At 36.1% G+C, this 26,977-nt stretch overlaps 1 protein-coding gene across 7 annotated transcripts in view; it reads right to left on the bottom strand.

The window, feature by feature from the left end:
- The window catches only part of TANK (TRAF family member associated NFKB activator), a 94,259-nt gene that overhangs the window by 18,284 nt on the left and 48,998 nt on the right, over nt 1-26,977 (bottom strand). For 5 of the 7 annotated variants that reach the window (XR_004924945.2, XM_036116766.1, XM_036116767.2 and 2 more), the window contains 2 exons: nt 17,219-17,330; nt 16,038-16,156 (listed from right to left, as the gene is read on the bottom strand). Coding sequence is in view for 6 of the 7 variants with exons in the window: in XM_036116766.1 (XP_035972659.1) it covers nt 16,038-16,156; nt 17,219-17,330 (231 nt within the window). In the remaining variant the exon portion in view is untranslated. Of the gene's footprint in view, nt 1-16,037; nt 16,157-17,218; nt 17,331-21,082; nt 21,164-26,977 lie in introns of those variants that run through there. The other 2 variants (XM_078070879.1, XM_036116764.2) reach the window with 2 other exon arrangements.

The raw sequence follows: 26,977 nt of genomic DNA, 5'->3' as shown, positions 1-26,977 counted from the left end.
ATTAAAAAAAGTTAAAATCCTTTACCAGTACTGTCACAATGACTGTAATTTCAATTCTATTAAGTTAATTTGAAGTAGAGCAAGATTAATACTTTCCGTCTGTCTTTTGAATCTTCCCTGTGCATTAGGTTTCTTTTGCACATCTTTCTGAATTTGTTTTCTTAATAGAAGAAATATTGAACTGTGGGGATGCCTCTTTATGCAAAATAGAAAATGAATACCTTAAATGACCAATTTAAAAAGGTAAGGTTTCCCATAACTCCCCCACCCCTTCTCCAAACACTAGATTTAAAACGAACTGACTTGGGAAAATCCTTTTCATTAACCACAAATTCTATGTTATACTATTACCGCATTAAACTGAAAATGTCTTCATGAAAATAGCTGTTATTTAAGCAATTTGCATATATTAATTAACTTAATCCACATAACCTTGTGAATTAGGTACTTTGATTTTTTTTTTTTTTAAGATTTTATTTATTTGAGAGAGAGAGCAAGAGAGAGCAGGAGCAGAGGGAGGGGCAGAGGGAGAGGTAGAAGCAGACTCCTCGCTGAGCAGGGAGCCTGATGTGGGGCTTGATCCCAGGGCCCTGGGAACATGACCTGGGCTGAAGGCAGACGCTTAACTGACTGAGCCACCCAGGCGCCCACAAGTACTTTGATTTTAAAGTCTGCTATAGTAAATAAGGGTCTGAAGAGGTCCAATAATTTGCCTACAGTCCAGTAGGTGGAGTAGCTGCAATTGGAACCCCGGCCTCATCAATCGAGGCTCTTAACTTCGCAAGTATAGGGCTTGGCTGCCAGGGGAGCTCAGTAGTAGTTATCTAGCATGGTGAGGTAGATACAGAACGGTAACATTTACACATCGCACCAATGCAAACTAATTTTAAGATTCTAAAACCTGTCATACAACAAATACATTTCTCACTGAGAAGCAGTGATAAGCCAAGTTCTATGTTTAAATTTTGCCTGGGAAAAAACCTTTGGTATGACCTTTTTCTGTGCTCAAGAATGTCCAAGTAGAAATTTACATCAGAAAATAACCTAGATAGATTTACTCAAGTTCTGCCAAACCATGGTGGTTCACTTGCTGAAAGAAGCAATCTGGCAATCGTTTTTTTTTTAATTATGACTCCAAGTTTTTTTTTTTTTTTTTAAACCTTGGCTTTTTTTTTTTTCCTTTAAGATTTTATTTATTTATTTGACAGAGAGAGACACAGCGGGAGAGGGAACACAAGGAGGGGCAGTGGGAGAGGGAGAAGCACGCTTCCCGCTGAGCAGGGAGCCCGATGCGGGGCTCGATCCCAGGACCCTGGGATCATGACCTGAGCCGAAGGCAGACGCTTAATGGCTGAGCCACCCAGGCATCCCTATGACTCCAAAGTTTTTAATTCATGTACAGGATATATGCTTGAACAGTGACCATCTATACATTTACTTCTGTTTCTTAGAATCCATATGCAAACTGCCAAAGTGTACACAATCATACAACATATAGCATTTTAGGAAATTATTTGGATTAAAGGAAACACCTGTATTCCTGGCATTAAATTTTATACGCTATTTCTCCCTCGTTCACCACAATAGTTTCTTAACCAAAATTTCATAGTTTATTTCTCAAACTTACTATTAGAAGTTAACCATTTGACAAAGCATGACAATGGAGAGTATCTTGTTACTTCCATCTTCTCAAAACCTCAATTCTCTTCTTGCCCCCCTATCTCCTAATAGAGGACTGGGCATAGTTATGGTAGCTGATTTAAAACACTTGTCTAACAATTTCACTATCTAGCTCCACTCAGGGTTGGTGTGTTCCCTTGAAACTGGGTCACAATTGACTCTCCATGTATTGAATAACTTTGGGCTGTACCCTGAACATTGTGAATATGTTGTGGAGACATTATACTACGTGGTGCCAAGGGTGGTAATGTTTTTGTAGGCCATTAACTTGGTGAGGCTCAGACTCCAAACTGTCACTCCTTTCCTTTGAAGGGCAGTTCATATTTCAGTTCAGCCCCATAAGCCTTAGCTGCAAACTGCTTCTTATTTGCCCCTGCACATCCATGGCCTCAGGGGACAGCCAGAGACTTGGGCTGAGTCTAAACACAGAACTTACGGTTCTCCTTCCTTCTCTGGCTCTCTCCTCTCTGGGGCTCTTTCCCTCTCTCTGGTGACCATGCTTATTCTGTGTTCATTCTCCTTCCTGATTCTTCCAGCCAGAATGATGGTGGGCTTTCTATTGGGAATTTCAGCCACTGCAACTATGACCACTCTCAGGACAAACCTACAGAAAACTGGGAATTTACTCTGAGCTGATTATTTGCTCCACACTTGACTCCCTTCTAAAATATGCAAAGTTCAGTGTCCAGTTCCTCAGGGAGTTACTCTTGTGTATGTTGCCAGAGTTAATACTGTTACTTGTAGAGAACTGGTTAGGTACTCATTCTTCTATACAGAAGCTCCAACTCCCAAACTCAGGGTTGTTTGTTTGTCTGTTTGTTTTAATCCCTTCATTCTTCGGAGCTTTCACCATAATTTTCCAAAAAAGTCTTAATCACCAATCCACTGGCTTTTCCTAAAGTTCTCATTCTGTTCACTGCTCATTTAACAGTATTCACACTACTGACCATATCCTCCTCCCTGAAACATTTTTTTTTTTGGCTACCAGTATAACATATTTAGGTCTTCTTAAGTTTTGGTATTTTCATTGCCCCCTGACCAGGGCCATACATGTGGCCTTATTCTCTAAGGTTCAGACATGGGTACACTGTTCTCTCATTATATACTTTTCTTATCATTCATTCTCATATCAAATCTATTGAGTTTTCATTTTCTAGTCTATATTTTCAGGCCTCCCTTCTCTCTTGATAACCACTCTCATCTCTTTTGATCCAATACCTTTTCACTTGTTCTGTTGTCTGCTGTCGACCAAGTTTTAAAACATAACCTAATTACCTTTTCTTCAAATATGGTTCATATTTCTAACCTTCATTTTCCTTTTTTAATATAAGGATGTTCTCCATAGCATCAAAAAATCTTAGGTAAGATAGAACCTTAAAGAAAGTGAGATTAGGCTTTCCTGGAACAGTAAAATCCAAAACAAAAATGTGGGTCTGACAAAGGGCAATAAAATGCCAAGATCTATTATCTTCTTCATGTCAAAAAGAAATAGAAAAAAAGTAGGAAGGAGAGAGTTTTAGATTCAGCTTTGGAAAAAAGTTATCACTCTGTCCTCAGGACAAGAGGAGAAGAGAATGTTTAATCAGCTGCAGCAAGAAGGAAAGCAAGACTTACTGGAGTTATATGGCCATCCAGTAGAAGTAAATTCCAGATGACATATTCAGGGAATACGGACCAGTCAGTGAGCCCCTGCAACATTATGTGGATGCAATGTAGAGGGAGACATATTGTTCTTAATGTTAAATATTGAAGAGCAACTAGGGGTAGAAATAATGTGCGTAAACCCATCTGATATGGAATTACTTAGGTGAAAACTAAGTTGGAATACAAAAATCACAATACCACAGCTGGTAAACAAAATGGGAGAGAGAAAACAAGAGATGTCCAACTTGGATAGAAAAAAATCTTTCAGAGAAAAACTCAGGTTTCACAACATAGCAAGACTGCTTAGGTATAACATATTAGGTGCAAATGAAAAATTAGGTGAGCCTTCCCTGCCTCTCCCCCACCAAATTCTAAAATATCTTTAAGGAGACTGGTTAAATGAAGCTAAGTGGTTGTCTTACTGTTGATTTCAGATCCCATAAATACATTCTTATGCCTTGAAAATAAATTATGAGAGTATACAGTATGCAGCATTTTAGAGGTCTGCAGTTCTGTGGATACCCCAGGAAATGTATCAGGTACCACACTATCTTTAACAGATTACAATCAAAATTCAGTTTGTTCTAGACTTTATATAGTAGGTACAGAGAAGTAACTGGGAGCAATATATAGGTATCATGATTTAAAGTATAAAGATGTAGCTCTCTGGGCTCAGATGTAGTTTGTGGTGACATGGCTTAAACACACCAAGGTCAGAATCACTGGTAAATACAGGACCTGTTCTGGTGCCCTCTCGGGAAAATGGTGAAGACTGAAATAAGCCAGCATGCCAAATATACCTGCTCCTTCTATGGCAAAACCAACATGAAAAGATGAGCTGTCGGGATCTGGCCTTGTAGTTCCTGCATGAAAACGGTGGCGCCTGGACCTACAACACCACTTCTGCCACCACAGTAAAGTCTGCCGACTGAAGAAGTTGAAAGACCAGCAGGAGGCTCCACTATTTGAAACACTGTTAGCCTATAATAAATGGGTTAATTTATACAACAACAACAAAATAAAGGATAAAGATGTAGAACAATTACTTACTTAATAAATGCCAAAAGGACTGATGGACAAGCAATATGACTTATATACATAAATAAAGGTTCCTGAGATATTATTCTTAGAGCATAACATTATTTCAATAGAAGGAAAAGTAAGTAACTTACTGAGAAAAAGGCATTTTTCTAACAGAAAATTATAATCTGGTAAAAACTGGTTCTCAAAATACGGCTTAGTATCCCTGGAGTCTTGAGATCCTTTCAAGGGATCCACTTTTGGGAGAGAAATCTACATGGGCCCTGAATGTCCCTGGACATTTTTGCTGTGTATGACAGAATACAAGGCTCTGATTGTTCTTTACCTGGGATATTTCTCAGGATCGTGTTTGCAGGGGGCAAACCTGAAAGATAATGTCTCTCTTGGACAAGGAGCAGGCTGCTGACTGCTTGCTATAAAATGATAGATCTCCCAAGCTCAGTGTTTCTCACCTTTAATGCAACCCACTGCATATGCAGGCATCCATCTCAGTCTTACTGTGTTACCATTCCCCATCCCCAGGAGGGACCAAAGCAAATAATAATGCTCTTGCTTGCTGTGCTGTGTATAATAAAGATTTTTTTTCTCTGATTCAAGAGTTTTGTTTCTTCTTACAGCATCCCCGAAGCAGTAACCGGCTAACTTACTAGCTTCTAAGTAGGGTAAAATCAAATCACTGACCCTGAAATCCAGGGGGGTCCCCTATTATTACAATACTATTAGATGTTACTTGCCTTTTTTACTCTGTTGGCATTTATACTGATGATGCAAAAACAATGGTGAGTGAAAACTGCTGGCACCTGAGTATGATCAAGGCCATGGTACCAAACTGGAGTCACACTGTTAATGCCACACATCTAGTGAAAAAAGGATCCCTGGGGGGTCCTAAGCTATCTCCTTGATGAGACAGTAAAAATTATTAATTTTATTAAATTTTGATCCCAAGTTAATAGCTTTTAAATATTGTGTGAGACAAAATAGGAAATACCCATAAAAGACTTCTGTTTCATACCAAAGTACAAGGGTTGTCTTGGGGGAAAGCACTGGTTCAACTGTTTGAGTTGCAGGCTGAATTAGTCACTTTTTTTTTTTTTTTTAAGATTTTATTTATTTATTTGACAGAAAGAGACACAGCGAGAGAGGGAACACAAGCAGGGGGAGTGGGAGAGGGAAAAGCAGGATCCCCACTGAGCAGGGAGCCCGATGCGGGGCTCAATGCGGGGCTCAATGAGGGGCTCAATGCGGGGCTCGATCCCAACACCCTGGGATCAAGACCTGAGCCAAAGGCAGACACTTAACGACTGAGCCACCCAGGCACCCCGAGAACTAGTCACTTTTTTAATGGAACGCCATTTTCACTTGAAAGAATGACTGACATGCAAGCTATGGTTATTCAGATGTTCTCAAAAGCAAATGAAGTTAGCCTCTCAGTTTAAGGAAAACAACTGAAAAGATCTGTTGTCCATGAAAAAAATTTAAGTTTTCAAGTGAAAATTAAAAGCTTAGGGAAGGGGCGCCTGGGTGGCTCAGTGGTTAAGCGTCTGCCTTCGGCTCAGGTCATGATCCCAGGGCCCTGGGATTGAGCCCCACATCGCATCGGGCTCCCTGCTCAGCGGGAAGCCTGCTTCTCCCTCTCCCACTCCCCCTGCTTGTGTTCCCTCTCTCCCTGTCTGTCAAATAAATAAATAAAAACAAAAAACAGCAATTAAAACAAAACAAAACAAAAAACACAAAAGCTTAGGGAATGTATACCTGTTACAGTAAGCTTGACAACTGCCCAATCCTTAAAAGACTTTTATGATGAGATCGGTATGATGTTATTAGATGTGATTTTTAAATATTTTATCATAAGTAAATATTTGCAAGATCTGCATTGCTCAGTGAATCAAATTTTCTTTTTTTTAAAAGATTTTATTTATTTATTTGACAGAGAGAGACACAGCGAGAGAGGGAACACAAGCAGGGGGAGCGAGAGAGGGAGAAGCAGGCTTCCCGTGGAGCAGGGAGCCCAATGTGGGACTCGATCCCAGGACGCTGGGATCATGACCTGAGCAGAAGGCAGACGCTTAACGACGGAGCCACCCAGGCGCCGAACCAATATTTTCCAAATAATCAATTCATGATGCTACAAAATCATATAGGTAAAAGATCTAAAGTACAAGATGGACCACTGACTTTTAATGCAGTAGAAAAGTTCACTGGTTTCAGTTTTTATATTGCAATTAACACTTAAGAGACTACTACTTACTGAATTTTGGTATGGTATCAAAAGAGAAGAGCCACAATTTCTAAAAAGGTTATTAAAATATTCTTCCCTTTCCCAACTACGTATCTGGATGAAACTAGATTCCATATAATTCAACCAAAAAACAACACAACAGATCACAATAGACCAAATGTGGAAGCATTTCATAACATTGAGAAACAAATGTCTTCAAAACAGATTTTGAGATTTTTAGGATGACAGATTATAAGAGAAACTAGATTGTTTTGCGAGGCTAGTCCTAACCTACTGAGGCTGAGAGAACAGACTTTCATGATTGGGTCAAGAGAAATCAGGGCTGAACAGAATATGCTAACTCTGTTTTGTGGCATCTGGAGAAGAATAGAAAAAAGAAAAATGGGAAATGTGAGGAAGGGGCTTAAAAGGGGGAAGTAACGGGAGAAAAGTCATCACTAGAAATAATCAAATTTGCTTAGAAGCCCAGGAAGAAAACTTAAAAAGTGATATGCCACTTCTCATTTTTTTCCTTCCCTCAAAAATTATTTCCAGCATTATAAAAACAAAAATCCTAAAATAATGTATTGAATTAAAAAACAGAGGCCCAGAATAGGAAAGGGCTAGGCTGGATTAATAATTCAGATTTGGAAGGGTGCCTGGGTGGCTCAGTCAGTTAAGCATCCAACTCTTGATTTTGGCTTGGGTCATGATCTCAGGTTTGTGGGATGGAGCTCCACGCTCAGCAGGGAGTCTGCTTGAGATTCTCTCTTGCCTTCTCCCTCTGCCCCTCCCTGCTATGCACTCTCTCTAAAATAATAAATGAATAAATCTTAAAAAAAATTCAGATTTGGAAACAATCAAAATTTCTGCAACAGAAATTTCAAAGTAAATATTAAAATGCTTTGAATATCAACATATATTTTTTTGTTTCTTAAGTCTGTAATGTATTTATTATGACACTTTGGAAAAAACTCTGAACTTTAATGAATGAACTGGTTGAAGATAATTTTTCTTCCTTCTAATTATTATTCTACCAGAGGGTCTATAAACAAAGACCAGTCTCCAAAGAAGAGTAATACAGAAGTGTTATACATTAAAAGAAGATATATTCAATCTAGTTTCTAGAAACAAAACTAGGGGGAATAGGACATTTGCTCTGACTGAGAAGACAGGGTAGGGTGCTCACACACATTTTCTCCAAGCCTACATAAGCCCCAACTTAGGCTGCCATGTGCCTTTGTATAAATGGTACAATCACTACTTTTATCTAACAAAAAGATGATGAAAAGAGAGAATTGATCATTAAACGAATACAGTAACTCTTTTTTTAACGAAGTTGAGTAATATAAGCAAATTTATTTCAAGTTCCTCTCTTAGAAAAGGTACTCTGTGTTTAGATGATGTAAACCACATTTGATTTTGCCACAGAAATCATTTGATAGTTACATATCTTGACTAATGGTCTAATTTCTAACTTTCATTCAAATGATGAAAAACATATTTATCATACACTTGTATATGACAATCTATTTTTTAATAAGCATGTAGATTTATTTATTTTAAATCAGTTCAGTACAAGATACAGATTGGTCTTGCAGTTTTTAATTAAAATAGAAATTTCTAAATACAGCAGTGTCTGTTCAAGCAACAAATATCTGTAAGGTAAAATAGGTGGTTTTGTTGTTGTTGTTGTTGTTGTTTTTAGGTAGGCTCCAAAACTAGTGTGGACCCCAACACGGGGCTTGAACTCACGACCCTGAGATCAAGACCTGAGCTGAGATCAAGACCTGAGTTGAGACCAAGAGTCAGATGCTTAACCAACTGAGGCACCCAGGTACCTCAAAATAAGGTATTTTGATAGAAATATATCCACATGAGGGCGCCTGGGTGGCTCAGTTGGTTAAACGACTGCCTTCGGCTCAGGTCATGATCCTGGAGTCCCCGGATCGAGTCCCGCATCAGGCTCCCTGCTCAGCAGGGAATCTGCTTCTCCCTCTGACCCTCCCCCCTCTCATGTGCTCTCTCTCATTCTCTCTCTCTCAAATAAATAAATAAAATCTTAAAAAAAAAAAAAAAAAAAAAGAAATATATCCACATGAATAAGAGAAAAAGGAAATCTGGAAAGGTTTCTGTATACCTTCTAGCTAAAAAAACAACCTGACCAAGTTATTAATGGCTCCAGATACTAAAATGCTAAAGGAAGGGGGGAAAAGGCTGTGAGTTCTGTTTTAAGAGTTCTTCCTGCAAAACCTAACTGGTTTCATATTATGGTTTTGTTGTTAGAGCAGTATTTAAAATTATAGATGGGAGGCTTTATCAGCTACATTTTCACAAAAATTGCTGTTATGTATTAACGTGTGTCAAGGTATTCATAATAACAATAGTCTACTATAAAGTTTTCATAATGAATATAAAACCAGGTACTTGGACAATATACAGCAACTTGACAAATAAATATAGTTTAAGAGACTTGCAATAGAAAAAGTGAGAAGCTATAGGGGGCCTAAACTCAGAGAGAGAGATCCCTAAGTGGGAACTGCATCTGAAATCCAGTGTATATGACAAATGAATGGTTCAAGGATGGGGATGCCATCCAAGACATAGACTTGTGAGGCTAGGATTTTATAAGTTACAGAAGTCCAGAAAGTAAAGCGGGGTTAAAGTTCATACCCTGCCTGCTGAAACTGTCATACTAACAACTGGAGGAACACACCAATGCCTCTCATTGAAGGACCATCTATAAAGTAACAAAATGGTAGGGAGCATTCTGTCTTCTGAAGCCATGATTATGTCATTTTAAAAAGGTTATAGTAAATGAAATGCTCTTTCAAACCCCCAGTTTTAGCTTTTAGTTAGTTAATTTATGTATGTATGTATGTATGTATGTATATACGGATGTATTAATCTCTGCACCCAACATGGGGCTTGAACTCATGACCCCCAAATCAAGGGTCACATGCTCTACTGAGTCAGCCAGGCACCCCAGCTTTCAGTTTATATAATGTTCTCCAAAGTGGCCTACAGTAATAATTTTGGTTCTTGCCTAGAAATTATTCTTTTTCCATTAAAATCTTGCAGAAGATTTACATATCTGTGCACATACTACCAAAATATAGGCATATGAGAATATGTTTTCTTTTCTCTACTTGAACTAAATGTTGAGCCCCTGGCTCAAGCCTACCTTCAGCTCACCAGGAATTTTTTTTTTAAATTAAGGTCCTATACTCCCAGCTCAGCCAGGAGTCTGCTTCTCCCTCTCCTCTGCCTCTCCTCCGCTTGTGCTTTCTCTGTCTCTCTCCCTCTCAAATGAATAAATAAAATCTTTAAAAAAAAAAAAAAAAAAAAAAATTAAGGTCCTACATGTTTTATCTGTACCATAAAATTATGAGTGTTTCAGTTTATCATATAATTAAGACTTCACATTGTCTTATAAGGTTTGCTAATTGCTTTGGGTCTCCAAATCCTTGTTTCTCCAACCAGATTATATAGCTCCTTAAAGGAGATGGATCTTGTCATCCTCTTTTTTTGTATTCTTGTCACTGACTAGCAAGATAGGGCAAATAGAAGGAGTTCAAATACTTCTTGTCTAAGTGCCTGACAAGTGAATTTTTAAGACATCAGCTTTCTTCAAACATGTCAGAGCCTCTGTATATACTAGAATTGCCAGGTACAGCACATCTTATTTCCTTAATATTAGCACTGATGGCAGCTCCACAGCTGCATCACTGTTTTACTCTTCTAAACCCACAAAATCTTTGCTGCGCCTCAAAGCTACCATATATCTGCTGATCTAATCATAACGATAGCTACATTAGAAATGTGCCAACTCTCTAACCGGCATCTTTCAGTAACAAGTGCATTCTTTGTACTTTTATACTTTTGCTTGACGCATATAAATCAGATGAAAAAAGACACGTGTAAAGAATAAACTAGAAATATATACAGAAAATCAGAAATAAAGCAAAAATCAGCTCTTTGGACACATAAACACATGAGCTCTATTTAAATAAATAGAAGTTCAAATAAACTCACACTATACTTTGTATCCTGAATCCTAGACTCTGAAATGACTTTACAACAGTCAATAATGTTGGTTTTGTTTATTAAATCAAGACTTTAAGCCAGAGGGCAGGGACAGTATTTCTTTGTTCTTCTAGTGGCTCACCGTGTCAGGTACACTCAGCAGTTCAGTTAATGAATGAGTGAAGAAAATTTACCAATATCACCAAATTCTTCTACGTATTCTATATTATTGCTCTCTACATATTTTCTGGCATCCAAACACTCTATCTAGACTTTTGTGTAACTTCCACAAAAACAAAAAGTAGGACAGAAAGATGAGGGCAAACAATTTTTGTCAAACCCTAGGCAGCTATAGTATTTAGTTTGGCAACTGAGGTGCTTCCCAGAAGCAGTATTATAAAAATCTCTTATTTCCAAGATCTTAAAAATGACCAGTATATTACAATCCTGGCTTTTAAAAAAGTAAATTAAAACCAATTTATATTTACATTAAGAAACACAATTTGTTATTTAAATAACTGCTCTCATAAGTTACTACGTCTGACAATGGTGTTCTACAAATAAGAGAGAGTAGTTTTGTGAAGAATAAGTAGGTCTATTTTTGTGTTATTTAATTTTGTAAATATTTTCAATTTTTAAAATTGGCTATAAGAAAAGAGTAACAACAGTTTCTTGGTTCTCTAAAACACTGCTCAGCTATTCTCTGGAAAGTCTACATTCATGTTAGAATTTTTGAAATTGTTCTTAAGAGGAGAAGCTATGATATTTTTTTCTTCTGAGATTAACAGTGATAGGATGCAGGAAGTTGAATTTACTATTGAATTCTGCCAAGATCCTCTACTTTTCCCTAGTATTTACCATATACATTAAACATTACACCCCACACCCCTGATCTTTGGTACCTTCTGCTGTATACCACGGTCTACAAATCCCATGATACTTTAAAAATACATCTACAAAATCTCTGGTACTCTTCAAGAAGAGGAGCTTATTTCCTTGCCTCTGGGGCACCTCGTAACTTATTTCTAATGAGCAGAATAAAGTGGAAGTGAAGGTCTGTGATTTTTAGAGACTAGGTCATATAAAGCACTGTGGCTTCCTCCTTGCTCTCTCTCTTGGATCTCTTATGTTCTTACTTTGAGTAAGTAATTGGCCAGGTTGTGAGGAAAGGCCCACATGGAAGTCTCCTGCCAATAGTCATGTCAGTGAGCCATCCTGGAAGTGGGTCCTCCAACCACACCAACCCTTTAGATGACTGAAGCCCTTGCTCATGTCCTGACTTTAATCACATGAGATCTTGAACCAGAACCATCTAGCTAAGTGACTCCCATATTTCTGACCCACAGGCACTGAGATAATAAATATTTGTTGTTTTAAGCTGTTAAGTTTGGGGGTAAAATTTGGGGTACTTTATTGTATGATGGATGATGCAATGACCCCTCTGCCAAAATATCTCGTCAAGAAAGACTGTGGAAACTATGGTGGTGTACAAGTGCAACTCAGGGGAGCCTGGGTGGCTCAGTTGGATAAGCGTCCAACTCTTGATTTTGGCTAGGGTTGTGATCTCAGAGTGTGGGACTCCGCACTGGGCATGGAGCCTGCTTGGGGTTCTCTCCCTCCCTCTGCTCACCTCCCCACCCCCAGCCAAGAAAAATAAGAAGTGAAACTCAGGTTTTCCATTAAACTGAGTACTTTTCCCCTAATGCCTCTAAACTATAAGCAGAGTACTAAGGGTCATCCAATTATACAAGCTCTGCTGTCTTGACTTTTTTTTTTTTTAAGATTTATTTTTAGAGAGCACACGCATGTTCGTGTGCACCGGGGTCAGGGGTGCGGTGGGGGGGGCATAGGGGGAGAGAGAGACAATCTCAAGCCGACTCCCCACTAAGCGTAGAGCCCAATGCAGGGCTTGATCTCACGACCCTGAGATCATGACCTGAGCCAAAATCAAGAGCCAGACACTTAACTGACTGAGCCGCCCAGGCACCCCTTGACTTCTTTATGTCCTTTTAGAAGTCAAAGGACTCTTGCATGCTCTGTGTAGGAATACCATGAATAGAGGTTGAACTACAAATTTCATGTTTCTCAAATAAAATTTTCCAAAAGCTTCTTTCCCCTCAATATACCCTTTTCCTCTATTGTCTCATTTTCCAAGGCACTCAAAGTTGGCATTTGCCATGTCAATGGGTCTTTCCCCTGTCAAATATCCTAACCAAATCCTAAACAAAACAGTCTAAAGAAAACAAATCCTCAAACCACTCACCAAACTGAAGGAAAGAACTGTGGGTGATTAGTAGTTTCTTTGTGTTATTGGTTCAAAGCATTTCTATTAACTTAGTAATTCATTACAGAGGCTAGGCCAACTGCTTGGGAATGTGATTTCTAGAAATCATTTAGTTTTTAAGAAGACTAATAATATAAAAGTATATTGAAAATAGAAAAAAAATGAACTGTACCATTTTCTTAGCCATTTCTGCATCATACCTTGCAGTTTTTATATGTAGATGTATACTTTTACAAAATTGCAACCGATAACCAATATATTTTTTCATTTTGGAAAAACCCTGATATATCCAAAATTGAAATACTTTAGGAATGGATTTCCCTTGTATTAACTAAATTTAATTATAACTCAGTATGTATAGATCAACATATATGCCAATTGAAAAGATTTTAATTCCAATTACTTAATTTGGCAATATTTTTCTAAATGAAGCCTAACTTTTTACAATATACAGCCAGCTCTCAAATATTCAATAAATCCAATTTATTCATTCTTTTAGAATATATTTACTCTTCTTTTTAATCTGTTATATATTTAGTGCTCATTAACACTTTGGCTCTGGATATATAAAGAAACATGAGAAAGCTGAAATACAAAAGAGTTAATTTTTATTTTTATTAAATGGTTACAGTATAAGAAGACTGAGTTGATGAGCTATTCAAGTATGTGGCTGTCAGATAAACATTTCCCCTACTAGTAAAGATCATTAGAAGAACTATTTGAATTTAGATTTATTTCTTACTTGGAGCTTTATTTTTTTCCCTCTATTGTCTGTCTACAAATTAAAGTTACAATTGATGCAACATTATTAATTCTTTAGAAATAAGCCATCTCTGACATAATTTCTGTTACTTATATTTAACGTTAGCCCGGGTATCCAGACATATATTTTACAAAAGACATCTTATAAAAATAAAACAAATGTAATTTAAAAAAGAATTCTGTTGAAGGTTCCCACTGAACACTTAATGACTGAAAAACAAACTCTAAAACTTCCATAAACAATGACAAATTACCCAAATATAAAATAAATGAAATTATTAACATATCTAAAAGCCTTTTACACCATCCCATTTGTTTTAACTAAGACTAATCTTTTCAAAAATACCTTCTCTATATTTGGAACTGAGATGCCAGATAATAATCTTCAAAGAAATGTTGTAACTGGAGTACAGGAATTTTGAATCAAAATTAATGGTAAATGGTAAATAATATTTAGAAGTCCCTGAAACAGGAAAGTGGAACGTGTAGTTTACTTAAGCACTAAATTTGTAAGTCACCATTTTACAGTTCCATTATTTTATAATAGACCCAATCATAAAATTGTATTTCAGAAGTCAGAATCACTGTTTCTGAATTTTGTCTTTTGCAAAATAAACCTAAACATATTCCAGTGCCAGTGTGTCTTGTGTTTATCAGCATTTTCAGATAAATGGAAATTGCAGTGGGGGTGAAGAGATGATGATCCAAATAAAAAAGAATGATTTAAAAAAAAATGAAATGGGAGATACTTTAGAGAACTTCCCATTTTAAAATTTTTGTATATAGAAATGTATCTAAATTCGATTTCTCATATTTGATGTTAAATGAAAACAAGTTAAGATAGTCTTTAGTTATGGGAGGGGCGCCTGGGTGGCTCAGTCGTTAAGCGTCTGCCTTTGGCTCAGGTCATGATCCCAGGGTTCTGGGATAGAGCCCCGCATTGGGCTCCCTCTCCGCGGGGAGCCTGCTTCTCCCTCTCCCACTCCCCCTGCTTGTGTTCCCTCTCTCACTGTGTCTGTGTCAAATAAATAAATAAAATCTTAAAAAAAAAAAAAAAAAGATAGTCTTTAGTTATGGGATTGGTAACTGAATAACCTTGGCACACAAAGCTAAAATCTTCTACCTTATCTAGAAGAAAAGAAATAAATATAGCATTCTTGACTTAATTGGTCTTATAGATGTTAAGAGTCCTCATTTACTGGGAGATCTTACTTTATTCAAAAGCTGTTTCATCCTACTAAAACCTAACTCACTAAAAAAATTCCTTTTTAAACATAACATTTCAATGATTCATAAAAACATGGAGAACAATATGCATCTATATATCCACTACCTTGATTTAACAAGTATTAGCATTTTGCTTAAGCTCTTTTAAAAAAAAAGAAGTTGTAGATACAACTGAAGCCCTCTTTTTTCCCTTCCCAGAATCAGACTCTTCTTTCTCCAATTGTAGAAGTGATTATTTTTCTAAAGAAGTTGCATAACTTTCCTGTCCGTGTTTTTATACTTTTAGTATATACTTGTGTTTTAATAAATAATGTCATATTTTATATTTTAAGAAATTTACATAAATTATTCCCATTTTATTATTTTGTAATTTCCACTTTTTATTCAACACTGTTTCTGAAATCTAAGCATACTAATATATAAATATTTAGTTAATTTTAATTTTTCTAAAGTGTTTCATGTAAAGGTGTACCATTCTGCTACTGATGGATGTTTAAGCTGTTTCTAAACAATGTAGTTTGAACATCCTCGTATATGTCTCCTTGCAGATACAAGAATCTTCCTTTTTATGTTGTTTCAGTGAAGCTTGAACATCCTCGTATTTATCTCCTTGCAGATACAGAATGTTCCTTTTATATTGTTTCCTTTTGCTTAAACTGGTTAGGTAGATTTTTAAAAAAATTAAGCACAGGCAATTGAAGAAAAAAACCAGAGTCTTGTTTTCTAATCCAGAATCATCTGTGCCTTACTATCTACCTTAGTTAAATGTTTTATTTCTTTGTTAAATGCCTGTGATATAGAAATGAGAATAACAGGAAACATGAAACAAACCTAAGCCTTTATTTTACTTGGAAATAGTGCTTCTATTTAGAAACATGTAAGTCATTTGTTTGTGTATAAACAGAATTTCTGTTTAAATTCCGATGGTGGATCTACCTCAGGAAAATAAAACAAGGAAGATGTGTTATGTATCTGCATCTGAATGCTGCTTTTTGCAGAAGCAATGGTAGGATTGAGAAGAATCTTGTCCACCTTCTCCCCTGTTCCTGCCCACCCAAATTTGATAGAATACTGACTGAATAATTCAGGAAGTCTGTGGAACCTGACTTCTCATTTCTTATTTCCTTTAGGGAATAAACCAGCAGTGCAGTCTACCTTTAATTCTTTTTCTCTTGGTATTCCTGATTTTACTTTATCATGTGGCTGATCAAGAGTCAAATTATTCTTCCTTGCTTCACTGTCTTCAAGCAGGGGAACATAGCCAAAACTGTTATCTGCAAGACAAAAACCTCTTGCATGTAAGTAGAGAACCCTTTTTTTTTGGTACCACATGGAAAAAATAAAAACAAACCAGGAACCCTAATTTTAAAGAGATTTTAAACTTCAAAAATTCTTTAGATAGTAATTATTTTAACAATTAAAATTTTTCCCATTTAGATTTTTTTCATTCCTACTAAATACACAAAACTCCTACTCCCAAAATAAGTGGTGTAAAAAATATGTACAATTTAGAAAACTAGAAACTCTTTGCAACTTAGTATCAACAATAGCAATTAAACTTTTAATAAGCCGTATTTCCAGGTATGCATCCTTTGTTTAAGATAATTATTTGCATAACTACTCCATACTTATTCTAGGAAAATTAGAAAATGCAGACATGCCAAAAATAAATAAAAGCTGCCCACAACTTTTATGACCTGTGAATTATTCCTGTTAACATTTTGGTTTATATTTTATCACAGTTTTTCTTTTTCTATACATATAAATTCAAACAAGAATCTTTTTTTGCACACATAAAATTATATATTTTTTTATCCTGCTTTGTTCATTTTTCTATATATTATGAATATGTCTTATGTTAGTAAGTTAACATCTGTTATCATCACTTTTTCTTGGCTACATAGCTATTCGTTATATTAACTGTTGAACACTTCTTTATTTCTAATTTTTCATTATTAGAAGTTATATTGTGATAAGCATCCTTGCATACACGTCTTTGAGGTCTTGAACAAATATTTTCTTATGACATATTTTTAGGACTTGAATTTTTCATTTAAAAGGCACAGACATTTAAGAAAGTTTTTGCTATTTACTGATAAATCGTCTTCTAGGAAGTTTCATCAACTGAGAGTTCTACAGTATAGTATATGTGAATGTTCATTTCCCCATACCCTACAAGTATCCATTTCTTAAATAAAAATATGTAACTGCACCACAGTTATTAAAATATCAGAACTACTGAGAAACAATGGAGAAATAAAAAAGAAAAACCTGATTTCCACCTTTCTTTTCCCCAAGAGGTTCAAGAAATACATAGAAAATTAGTATGAACATACCTTGACTGGAATTCACAAGAAGTAACTGTGATTTTAGCTTATCAATAATAGTTTGTTGAAGTGACAGCTGTTCCTGTTGCTCACGTATTCTCTGCTCATAGTTCTCAGTCTGCTGACATAAAAACCAGTTAGCCTGATATTTACTGACACAAATGTACATACATTTACTGTCCACTAATAATTAATTACATATAGATATGAGCTGCTCTACTGCCATTTCCCAGGTATTGAGCATGTTATTTGTGAACTAAAAACTGGCTCCAACAGTGTATTAATAATCATTATAAACATCACTGGTTTAAAACACGTAAAACATTGTAAAATTTTAAAAAATCATCTTAATTAAAGAAATTTCAGTTAATAGTTCAACGTATGGTTTCTTGGTCCTTCAGTTAGGATAAAAATTGTAATTTAGAATTCAGTCCCTAATGACAACAACAAAAAAGCATGAATGACAAAATGGATGCTATATTATCCTACAAAAATACCTACTAATAACTTAAAAAATGTTAAGATTTCATATCTTTTAGGGCGCCTGGGTGGCTCAGTCGTTAAGCGTCTGCCTTCGGCTCAGGTCATGATCCCAGGGTCCTGGGATCGAGCCCCGCATCAGGCTCCCTGCTAGGCGGGAAGCCTGCTTCTCCCTCTCCCACTCCCCCTGCTTGTGTTCCCTCTCCCGCTGTGTCTCTCTCTGTCAAATAAATAAAATCTTTAAAAAAAAAAAAAAAGATTTCATATCTTTTAAATAAACAGTTTTGAATTTGTATTTAGAGTATAAAACCACAAAGAAAGTAGCATAACTAAGACCCTATGAAAATCAAAAGAACAAGTACAAATTACAAAATTATATTGATTAGAAATTTCTTTTCTCAGATTACATTTTAAGAAGTCAAGAGAATATGTGGTTAATCCTTACTGGATATCTTAAATATAATAATTTCCCTTATATTTTTAATCCATTCATCTTGCTATTTTATTGCAATGGCTGTGAGAATTAAGCAATGAAAGAAGATAGCAGTTTGCATTAGAGAATAACAGATGTTAACAAACCTTTAAGCAAATATGAAAATGTTGCATTACAACTACCAAATTAGTACAAAGTCTTAAAAATATATTACCAACAAATAATAGAGAATTCTTTATCAATTTTTATCACTGGTGCAACAATAAATGACTAAATCGTAAATTCCTTGAATGTAAAATAGGGTCCTAATAAGCTCAGAATGTCCTTCAGTAGATACTAAATTTTTGATTTTGAGGGGCGCCTGGGTGGCTCAGTCGGTTAAGTATCTGCCTTCAGCTCAGGTCATGATCCCGGGGTCCTGGGATCAAGCCCCATGTTGGGCTCCCTGCTCAGCGGGGAGCCTGCTTCTCCCTCTCCCTCTACTGCTCCCCATGCTTGTGCTCTCACTCTCTCTCTCTGTCAAATAAATAAATAAAATCTTAATAAATATTTGATTTTGAATTGAATTTTTATCAAAGTTCAAAATTAGTGAAATTATTCTTTTCAGAGACCAATATGCTTAAAGTTCTTTATAAATTATACAGCTGTTCCTAGATTCCCAAAATAAATTAGCTTAGGAAATTAAAGCAAAATACCACATTTTCCCAAATGAAGGGTGAAATTTTATAAGTAATACACTTCAACCAAGAATAACTGACAGAGCTGATAAATAACTCAAGTGGTTTGTTATCTTTGCATGTTGCCTGAGAGTAGTGTTATATAACTTGACACTCCCATAGAGTTCTGCGAAGTAATTTATACATAGGAGGTATTTAGTACATCCTTGATGGAAAAAAAAAAGGAAATAAAGAATCCAAGTTAAAAAAAAAAAAAAAAGAAGCCAAATTTTATTATTATAAATAGAAGAATGTATGTTGTAAGTCCATCTGGACCATCTGACCTATAATTATGAATCTCGGAACTAAACCTTAAACACTAGGGCCCAGCCTCTCAGGACAAGACATCTTACTCCTACATAAATTTATATCCAAACCCCTAGAGTGAGTAGGAGGATTTAAAGGTCAATAGCAAATTCTGTAATAGCTTAAATTTACCTGGGCTGAAAAAAAAAAAAATTTACCTGGGCTACATAGAACTACCAGGCTGAGCAATCAGCAAACATGCAGATGTTATTTCTTCACTATCTACTTCTGTGTATTTACAACTTTCTCCAAAGAACTCAAAGCTCTTCATAAACACTGACCAATAAATGCCCATTCTTTCACTACATTTCGACAGGTAAAAGTATTCTTCTATCCAGACATCAAGTAACCAGTACAAAAAACTTAGCAATTAGAGATATGCCCAGAATAAGCGTGTAAGTTACTCAAACCTCAGCCCTCTCTCCTTCTACTATATATTTTTTTCCCACCTTCATGGAAAACCAAAGCACTTGTATCTTCTTTTGGAACCAACTCAGAAGGCTCTGCTAGGTAATATTCACCTTTTAGTCTCTGGCTTAAAAACATACTTTAGCACACCTACATATAAAATATTATAGTAAATGAATAATGCTGAAAATATATTCATTGGCTGGGAAAAATTTCAAGTTGAAGTTCTAAACTATTTCTTAAACTACTTAATAAAGTACTTCATAAACTCTAGCAAACTCTGTAATAACTTAAAAACTGATATTCTGGAAGTATAGTAGGGGAAAAAGAATAGCAATGGTCCTTGTTTTCTTACTGCTTTTTCCACATACTTTATACATTATAGCAATTATAGTATCCTAGTCTAATTATTTCTTTTTTTTTTTTTTTTTTTAAATTTTATTTATTTATTTGAGAGAGAGAATGAGACAGAGAGAGAGCACGAGACGGGGGAGGATCAGAGGGAGAAGCAGACTCCCTGCTGAGCAGGGAGTCCGATGTGGGACTCGATCCCAGGACTCCAGGATCATGACCTGAGCCGAAGGCAGTCGCTTAACCAACTGAGCCACCCAGGCGCCCCCCTAGTCTAATTATTTCTGATTTCGCTTTAGACTATGACCTCTTCAAGGGCAGAGGCTATCTTCTTCTGGTATCTCTAGAGTATACAGCAGAGTGGCTGGCAAATTTTGAGATGCTCAGTAAATATTAGTGGAATAAATAGACTTTAAGTTGTTAATTAAATTGTTAAGTATCAGAGAAATAGACATGACTTCAGAAGGTACCTGAAAGAACGGAGAAAAGGCTTTGCTTATATTCTATAAGGGAAACAGGAAAAATGGAGATAGGTCAGTAGGTGAGTAAGACAAAAGGACATTAAGTTTGAGAAAATGGGTACAAAAGATAGGCAATTATCCAAAGATCTTTTCTTTTTTTTTTTTTTTTGAAAAAGGGAAGCTTATACCATCAGCAAAAAAGGTGCTAATTCAAGAAAAGAAAATACATATTCAAAAAATAGTATAAAGATTTTGACCACAAGGCTATGAGAGGGAAAGTCCAGAAGAAGATATTGTATCAAATTGGGAAATAACCAGTAGAATTAAATTTATTTGTTATATTTGGAAACTGAAATAAATTTTTTTTTTATTAAATGCTTTTGTTCACTGAACAGATCTGAATAAACTTACAACCTGAAAAGTCCTTTTAAAAGGTGAGATAATTGTTGTACTGTCACAGTATTTTTTTTAAAAAATACAATTACAAACCAAGTACATTACAGCCCTATCAAAGACCCCACAAAACAGAAAAATCACTAACAACCACATTGAAAATGTACAACAGCAATGTCTTGTCAACACTTCTGTACAGAGCACAGACATGACAGCTAAAACAGACAGAAGAGAAGATGCTTTTGACAGCCAGTGTGTGTGAATGATTCTTTGAGTCAGATGGCAGCAACAAGTTACCAACTAGGAGATCTGCATGACAACTAACCATCCATCTGTATCAAACACCATCTGGCCAAGACGACTCTGGCTTCTGTGTATTTGACACTCCTTCCAACTCCAAAGACTAGTAAAACAAGTGGTCTACCAGCATCTAAAGAGGTAAACAGGTACTTAGGTACTTGTGCCATAATGTACTCTGTATTCTTTCTTAGTGTTCAAAAGCAAAACTTAAAACAATGCCCATCAATATAGTACACATTTTAAGTTTATTAAAGATGGTCGTCCATACATGTCCTTCCCTGCTCATAAACAAAGCAGAAAGCTTATCTTTAGAACTGTCCCTTTATCCAGGGAAAATTTCAATTCATCTTCAAAACTAAGGCAGCATATTCTCTATAATTTTGGATATACAGCTGCTCAAGTTTTCATGGGTTTCATAAATATTAAAAGAGTTCTATAAATTGAATTTTTTTCCCTACTGCTGACACTGAAAACTGTCATTTTCATATTTTCCAAAGCACTTATTTCCTAGATGGGGGAACAAAAGTTCAAGTGCCCTTTGTCATCAATGATACTTGCAAAAGGTCAAACATTGTCTCTTTTCATCCTCAAGAACTAACCTCAATGTTCTGAAAAATACCATTGTTTTCCTCCAGGTATAAAGACAATAGGAATTTAATAAACTGAAATGGGTTAAAAAAAGAATCTCAATTTAAAAACCTTTCAGACTGTTCCAAGATTAACAAAGAGGACAAAAGCTTTATAGAAGGCTACCACAAATGCTCTCAACAAGGAAACTCCACAGTTCATGAAGTAAGACAAATAATAACTGTCCCAATATACAACACTTTGATCACAAACTACTTTATCTTGAAACTCTGGGTAAACTAAATATCAACTTCAATTTTAAGTTAAAAAAAGAGACTGTATAGGATTAGCAACTCAGAGATCCTGGTTTACACAGTTTATTCTTCAACCATTCTCTGCTATATTTTCTTATAACTAGGTTACAAGCCCCGCTATACAACCCCCCCCATCCCCCGGCCCCATCAAGACTTACCTAGACCTGCAATTTGACAGATCAGACTATCAATCTGATTATCTACTATTTAGTGACAGTGCTGCCACCAATTTCTCAGCATGCCAAATGGTAAAGAATGACAAACTATTTTTATTTTACGATATTGTGTTTTGGTTCTGATTAATTTACTTAGTCTCTTTGAGCTTTGTTTTCTTTTTGAAACGAAAATGATATTTGCTGGAAGGACTGAAGGAAATAGTGTGTATAAATTATCTGGTACATAATAAGCTTTTTGCAAATATTAGTTCCTTTCCTTTAATAATGAGCAAGGTATCTATATAAAATATTACCATAGCAAGTAGCGTATGCTTCCATTAACTAAAGCCCTGATTACCACTGAACATGGACAACATGTCATCAGACTTACCACACAACTTCCCCATGCTCTAAGCCAGTTTTCTCAGTCTTTCTTCTAGTTCATTGTAACCCAGGACTCAGAAGTTTCTTTTTGAGCTCTCTCAAAGCTCAAAAAAAAAAAAAAAAAAAAAAGTTCAAAGCTCAGTGGTACCTCCACTGAATCAAAAACATTCTGTCAAGTAAAAAAACTAAAAACCCTGGTTGTCCAAAGTTTACAAAAAGAAAAAATAGTCAAAAATGATTAAGGAACAATTAATGGCTGTTAAAAATTACAAAAGTAGCACATTTGTTGAGAAAATGCAAAAACAACAAAAATGTCTACCATCACTACCACTACAAAACTCCACATACGTACAAGGTAAAAAGTGAGTCTTCCTTTACTGTGACTTCCATTCCTCCTCAGAGTTAACTACTGACACTTCGGTATGTACCCTTTCAGAACTTCTGCGCACATACAGATACGTAAGTAACAGAAGTTACTTACAAAAGTAAGATACATTTTTAAAAAACTGTGAACTATTCTGTAACCAAAATTTTCAACAATACATTATCATCATATGATCATTTCACTGAATACTTACTACGCACCAAAATCAGAGAGCTCTATTTTATTTCATTTTAGTTCTTTAATCTTCTGAGTAGATTATTTCCCACATTTTACAGGTGAGAAAACTGAGGCACGAAGAGGTACAAAATAACCTGCCCAAAGTTTCTCAGTAGGCAGTGGAACTGGGATTTGAGTTCAGGTTTGCCTGACCACCAAAGCCCAAGCCCCTAAATAACCACTATGGCATATCATGTAAGTATATGCAGTTCTACCAAGACCCTCTTTTTGCTATATACTCTCTCCTTAAACAATCTTAACTGAAGTGGCAGGTTATATACCAGACTCTCAAATTTCTCCTTCTAACCCAGACCTCTCCTCTGAGGTTTCTAGGTCTCTCCTCTAGATCTATGTGGCCAAGTGCTGTTGGGAAAGCATTTCAACTTTTACATATTCAGAACTGATGATCTCTTCCCTCCAACTTCTCTTTCTCCCTCCTCTTACCCAGCTCCTGCAAAATCAGGTCCTTTGCACTCCTTCTTTGTATATGGCACCACTATCTATCTATCCAGAAAGTCGTAACAATCCTTCACAACTACTTGTTCTATAGTCAATCCATTACCAAGCGTCAGTTTTAATCTTGAATGTCTCTCAAATCTATCCACTTTTTTATCTCCAATGTAGCCATCACCACTCAAGCCAGCACAACCTTAATTAACTACTGCAATAACCTCATTGCTCTCCCTAAATGTATCAGCCAATCTATTCTCTCAACTGTAGCCATTTTGTTTTGCAAAATGCATATGTAATCATAACACCCATTCAGTCCTCCCACTCTTTCCCCATAAATATCTTAAATGGTTTACTACTGCATTCAAAATACAGAACCCCAAATCCTCAATATGGTGGTCTCTAAACACCCTACACAGTCTTGCCCCTGATTCTTCTCATTACACCTTTCCCTTATACTTTCAATTCTTTTAGGCCAATGAGTCTTTATAACACAGGTCCTTACACCTGGAAAGCAGCCCGACCCTGCCCTTCATAAAGACTATCTTCTCTGACCCCCTAGATTATAGACTAGGTCAAGTCCCTAAGAGATGTTCTAATTTCTTCCTAATACTTATCAGAGTTTGGGGCACCTGGGTGGCTCAGATGGTTGAGCGTCTGCCTTCGGCTCAGGTCATGATCCCAGGGTCCTGGGATCGAGTCCCGCATCAGGCTCCCTGCTGGGCGGGGAGCCTGCTTCTCCCTCTGCCTCTGCTTCTCTCTCTCTCTCTCTGACTCTCATGAATAAATAAATAAAACACTAAAAAAAAATACTTATCAGAGTTTGAAAATTTACATTTATGAGATTGACTAGTCTCTGCTCACAGTATCTTTGAGTGAACATCATAATTTAAACATTCCCAATTATTAACAGATCTTCTTGAATTTGTATCTTAGCATACTTGTCTAAAAGTTTTGATAGGATATATTTCTGGAAATAAAAATTTGGAACAAAAATACAAATATTTTAAATTTTGATAGGTAGAAAATGAGTCTATGGCAAAGTACTGACAATGTACAATAGAAGAAATAAAATTTCGATCAGAAATGGCCAGAAGCACTTTTATTCCAATACCAGTAGCTTCAGTAGAAAAAAAACAAGCGTCAACTGCTCCAATCGCACAGACACTTTACCCAGATTTTGGGGACGAAAGAAAGGAAAAAAAGAAGGGTGGTAAAGAATGAAGCCATGCACATCTTAAGTGAAAGTAAAGGCATTATTAAATAAAGCAGTACTTATAATAAAGGCATTTTATACCTTCATACAATCCTAGAAAACATATTCTATAAGCTTTTAGAGGTAACATAAGCCTGACACTTTACATTTCAGATGGGTCAAGACTAACTCTAGGATAAAGCAATCTGACAACACAATCCTTAATGGCTTAACATTTGTTGTCAGAAAAATGTTTGGATCTGGGGCGCCTGGGTGGCTCAGCTGGTTAAGTGTCTGCCTTCGGCTCAGGTCATGATCCCAGAGTCCTGGGATTAAGCCCTGCATTAGGCTCCCTGCTCAGCGAGGAGTCTGCTTCTCCCCTTCCCTCTGCCCCTACCCCAGCTTGTGCTTTCTCTCTCTCTCTCTCTTGCTTACTCTCTCTCAAATAAATATATAAAATCTTAAAAAAAAAAAGTTTGGATCTGTAATTTATGACAAAAAGACAGTGCATGGTTAAATTTAGTCTTGAGGATTTCATCTTAGACTCATTGATTAGTCAGTAAGGCTCTTTACTTAGCAAATGGGATGGCTCTAAATATTCTGTATCTTTCCCTTTTCTTTGCAGTACAAAGAAAGGGAATTTTCTTTGTAAACACCTGAACTATCTTATAATTAAGAGATTTCTACCTTTGTATACAAGACATTGTTGATTTTTCACTTTTAACCAAGAACGGCAAGAAGAGACAAATATGTTTTAGTCCACATTTCTTTTTAAAAATTTTTTTAAAAAAGATTTTACTTATTTTGAGAGACAGAAAGAGCATGAGTGGAGGGAGGAGCAGAGGGAGAGGGAGAGTGAATCTCCAGCAGACTCCACACTGAGTGCAGAGCCTGATGCAGGGCTGGATCCCAGAAGATCATGACCTGAGCCAAAATCAAGAGTCAACTGCTTAACTGACTGAGCCACCCAGGCATCCCTCCACATTTCTCTTTTTAACGAAGGAGATTTCTATTTTCTTTTTACATAATGCAAAGATCTTGGGAAAAGCAAGAGATCAGCTGTAGGAAGTTTTCTGAAACAATTCATTTATGAATATGGTAATCTGATTTTAAATGGCAATTTTAAAATTTCAAAATGTTTTAATTATTTTATTATTGATTCTTCTTTTGAAAAGATGGTCTAAGAACCAACAAAGGATACTTAAGTCTTTATTAAATATATTTTGTTTCTTCCACAGAACAGTGGCAGAAATGGATGAGAAGCAACTTGGTATAAGTAATAAAATTGATTAAATATTTTAAGTCCACATTATGGACTCTTGTGATATTTGATACTCTCCAGCAACTTTAGCCTAGTCAGTCAAAAGATGTGGCAAAGACTGCTAATTATTCCCCCATATACATTTGTTTTTTCTTTCAGTAATACAGACTTTTACCCGGACACATAGTCATCTAGTTGAGAATATATTTATAGCCATATGACCATATGTCTACGTTCTGTTCATAGGATGTGAACAGAAGTGACCTATACAAATTTTGGACTGCATAATTAAAAGAAAGCTATCTGCTCTTCCATGCTTCTCTCTTTTCTCACTGGCAGGGAAATGTTAACAAGTCGAATGGCCACTGATTCCAGAGAGGGAAACCTTATTTTAAGGAATGGTAGAGCTGCCTTAATATCCCTGGCTACTCACCTTTGGACTGTTGCATGAGGATAAACTTCTATCTTAATTAAGCACAGTACTTCTTGGTCTCTTGTTAACAATAGTTTATCCTGTACAGTAACTAATTCAAGGACCAAACCAACTCTACCACTGCCCTGTGTAAGAGTTTCTTCTCTTATTCTGTAAGCATACTAAAAGCTGTCCATGTCAGGGGCTACTGTGATTAAAACATCCCTCTACTTTGGAACAATCAGAAGACCTCTTAGCATGGGTACAAATGAATGCTTACACAAGGCAACAAACAGAATAAGTGATATCAGATTATGAACCTTTTAAGTGCATGCTCTATGTTTTATTTATCTTTGAATCCCAGCATTTATTATGTACCTGGGACATCATAAACTGTAGGATGAATGAAAGAACAATCAGTAACAAGCATTATACTCCAGCCTCTTTTCATACGAGACATATAAATCACACAGGAAGGATTCATCCAAGAAAAGAAGAACCCAAAATAGGTTATTCATAGTAATGGGAAGAACAGTTTGAATACCTGGAATGGGCTGTGATTTAGCTAGGTTAGTAAAATA

The sequence above is a fragment of the Halichoerus grypus genome, chromosome 4 (assembly GCF_964656455.1).
Source record: "Halichoerus grypus chromosome 4, mHalGry1.hap1.1, whole genome shotgun sequence".
Lineage (NCBI taxonomy): Eukaryota > Metazoa > Chordata > Mammalia > Carnivora > Phocidae > Halichoerus > Halichoerus grypus.
Note: the sequence above shows the minus strand (reverse complement) of the source record. Positions and strands in the feature narration are given on the sequence as shown.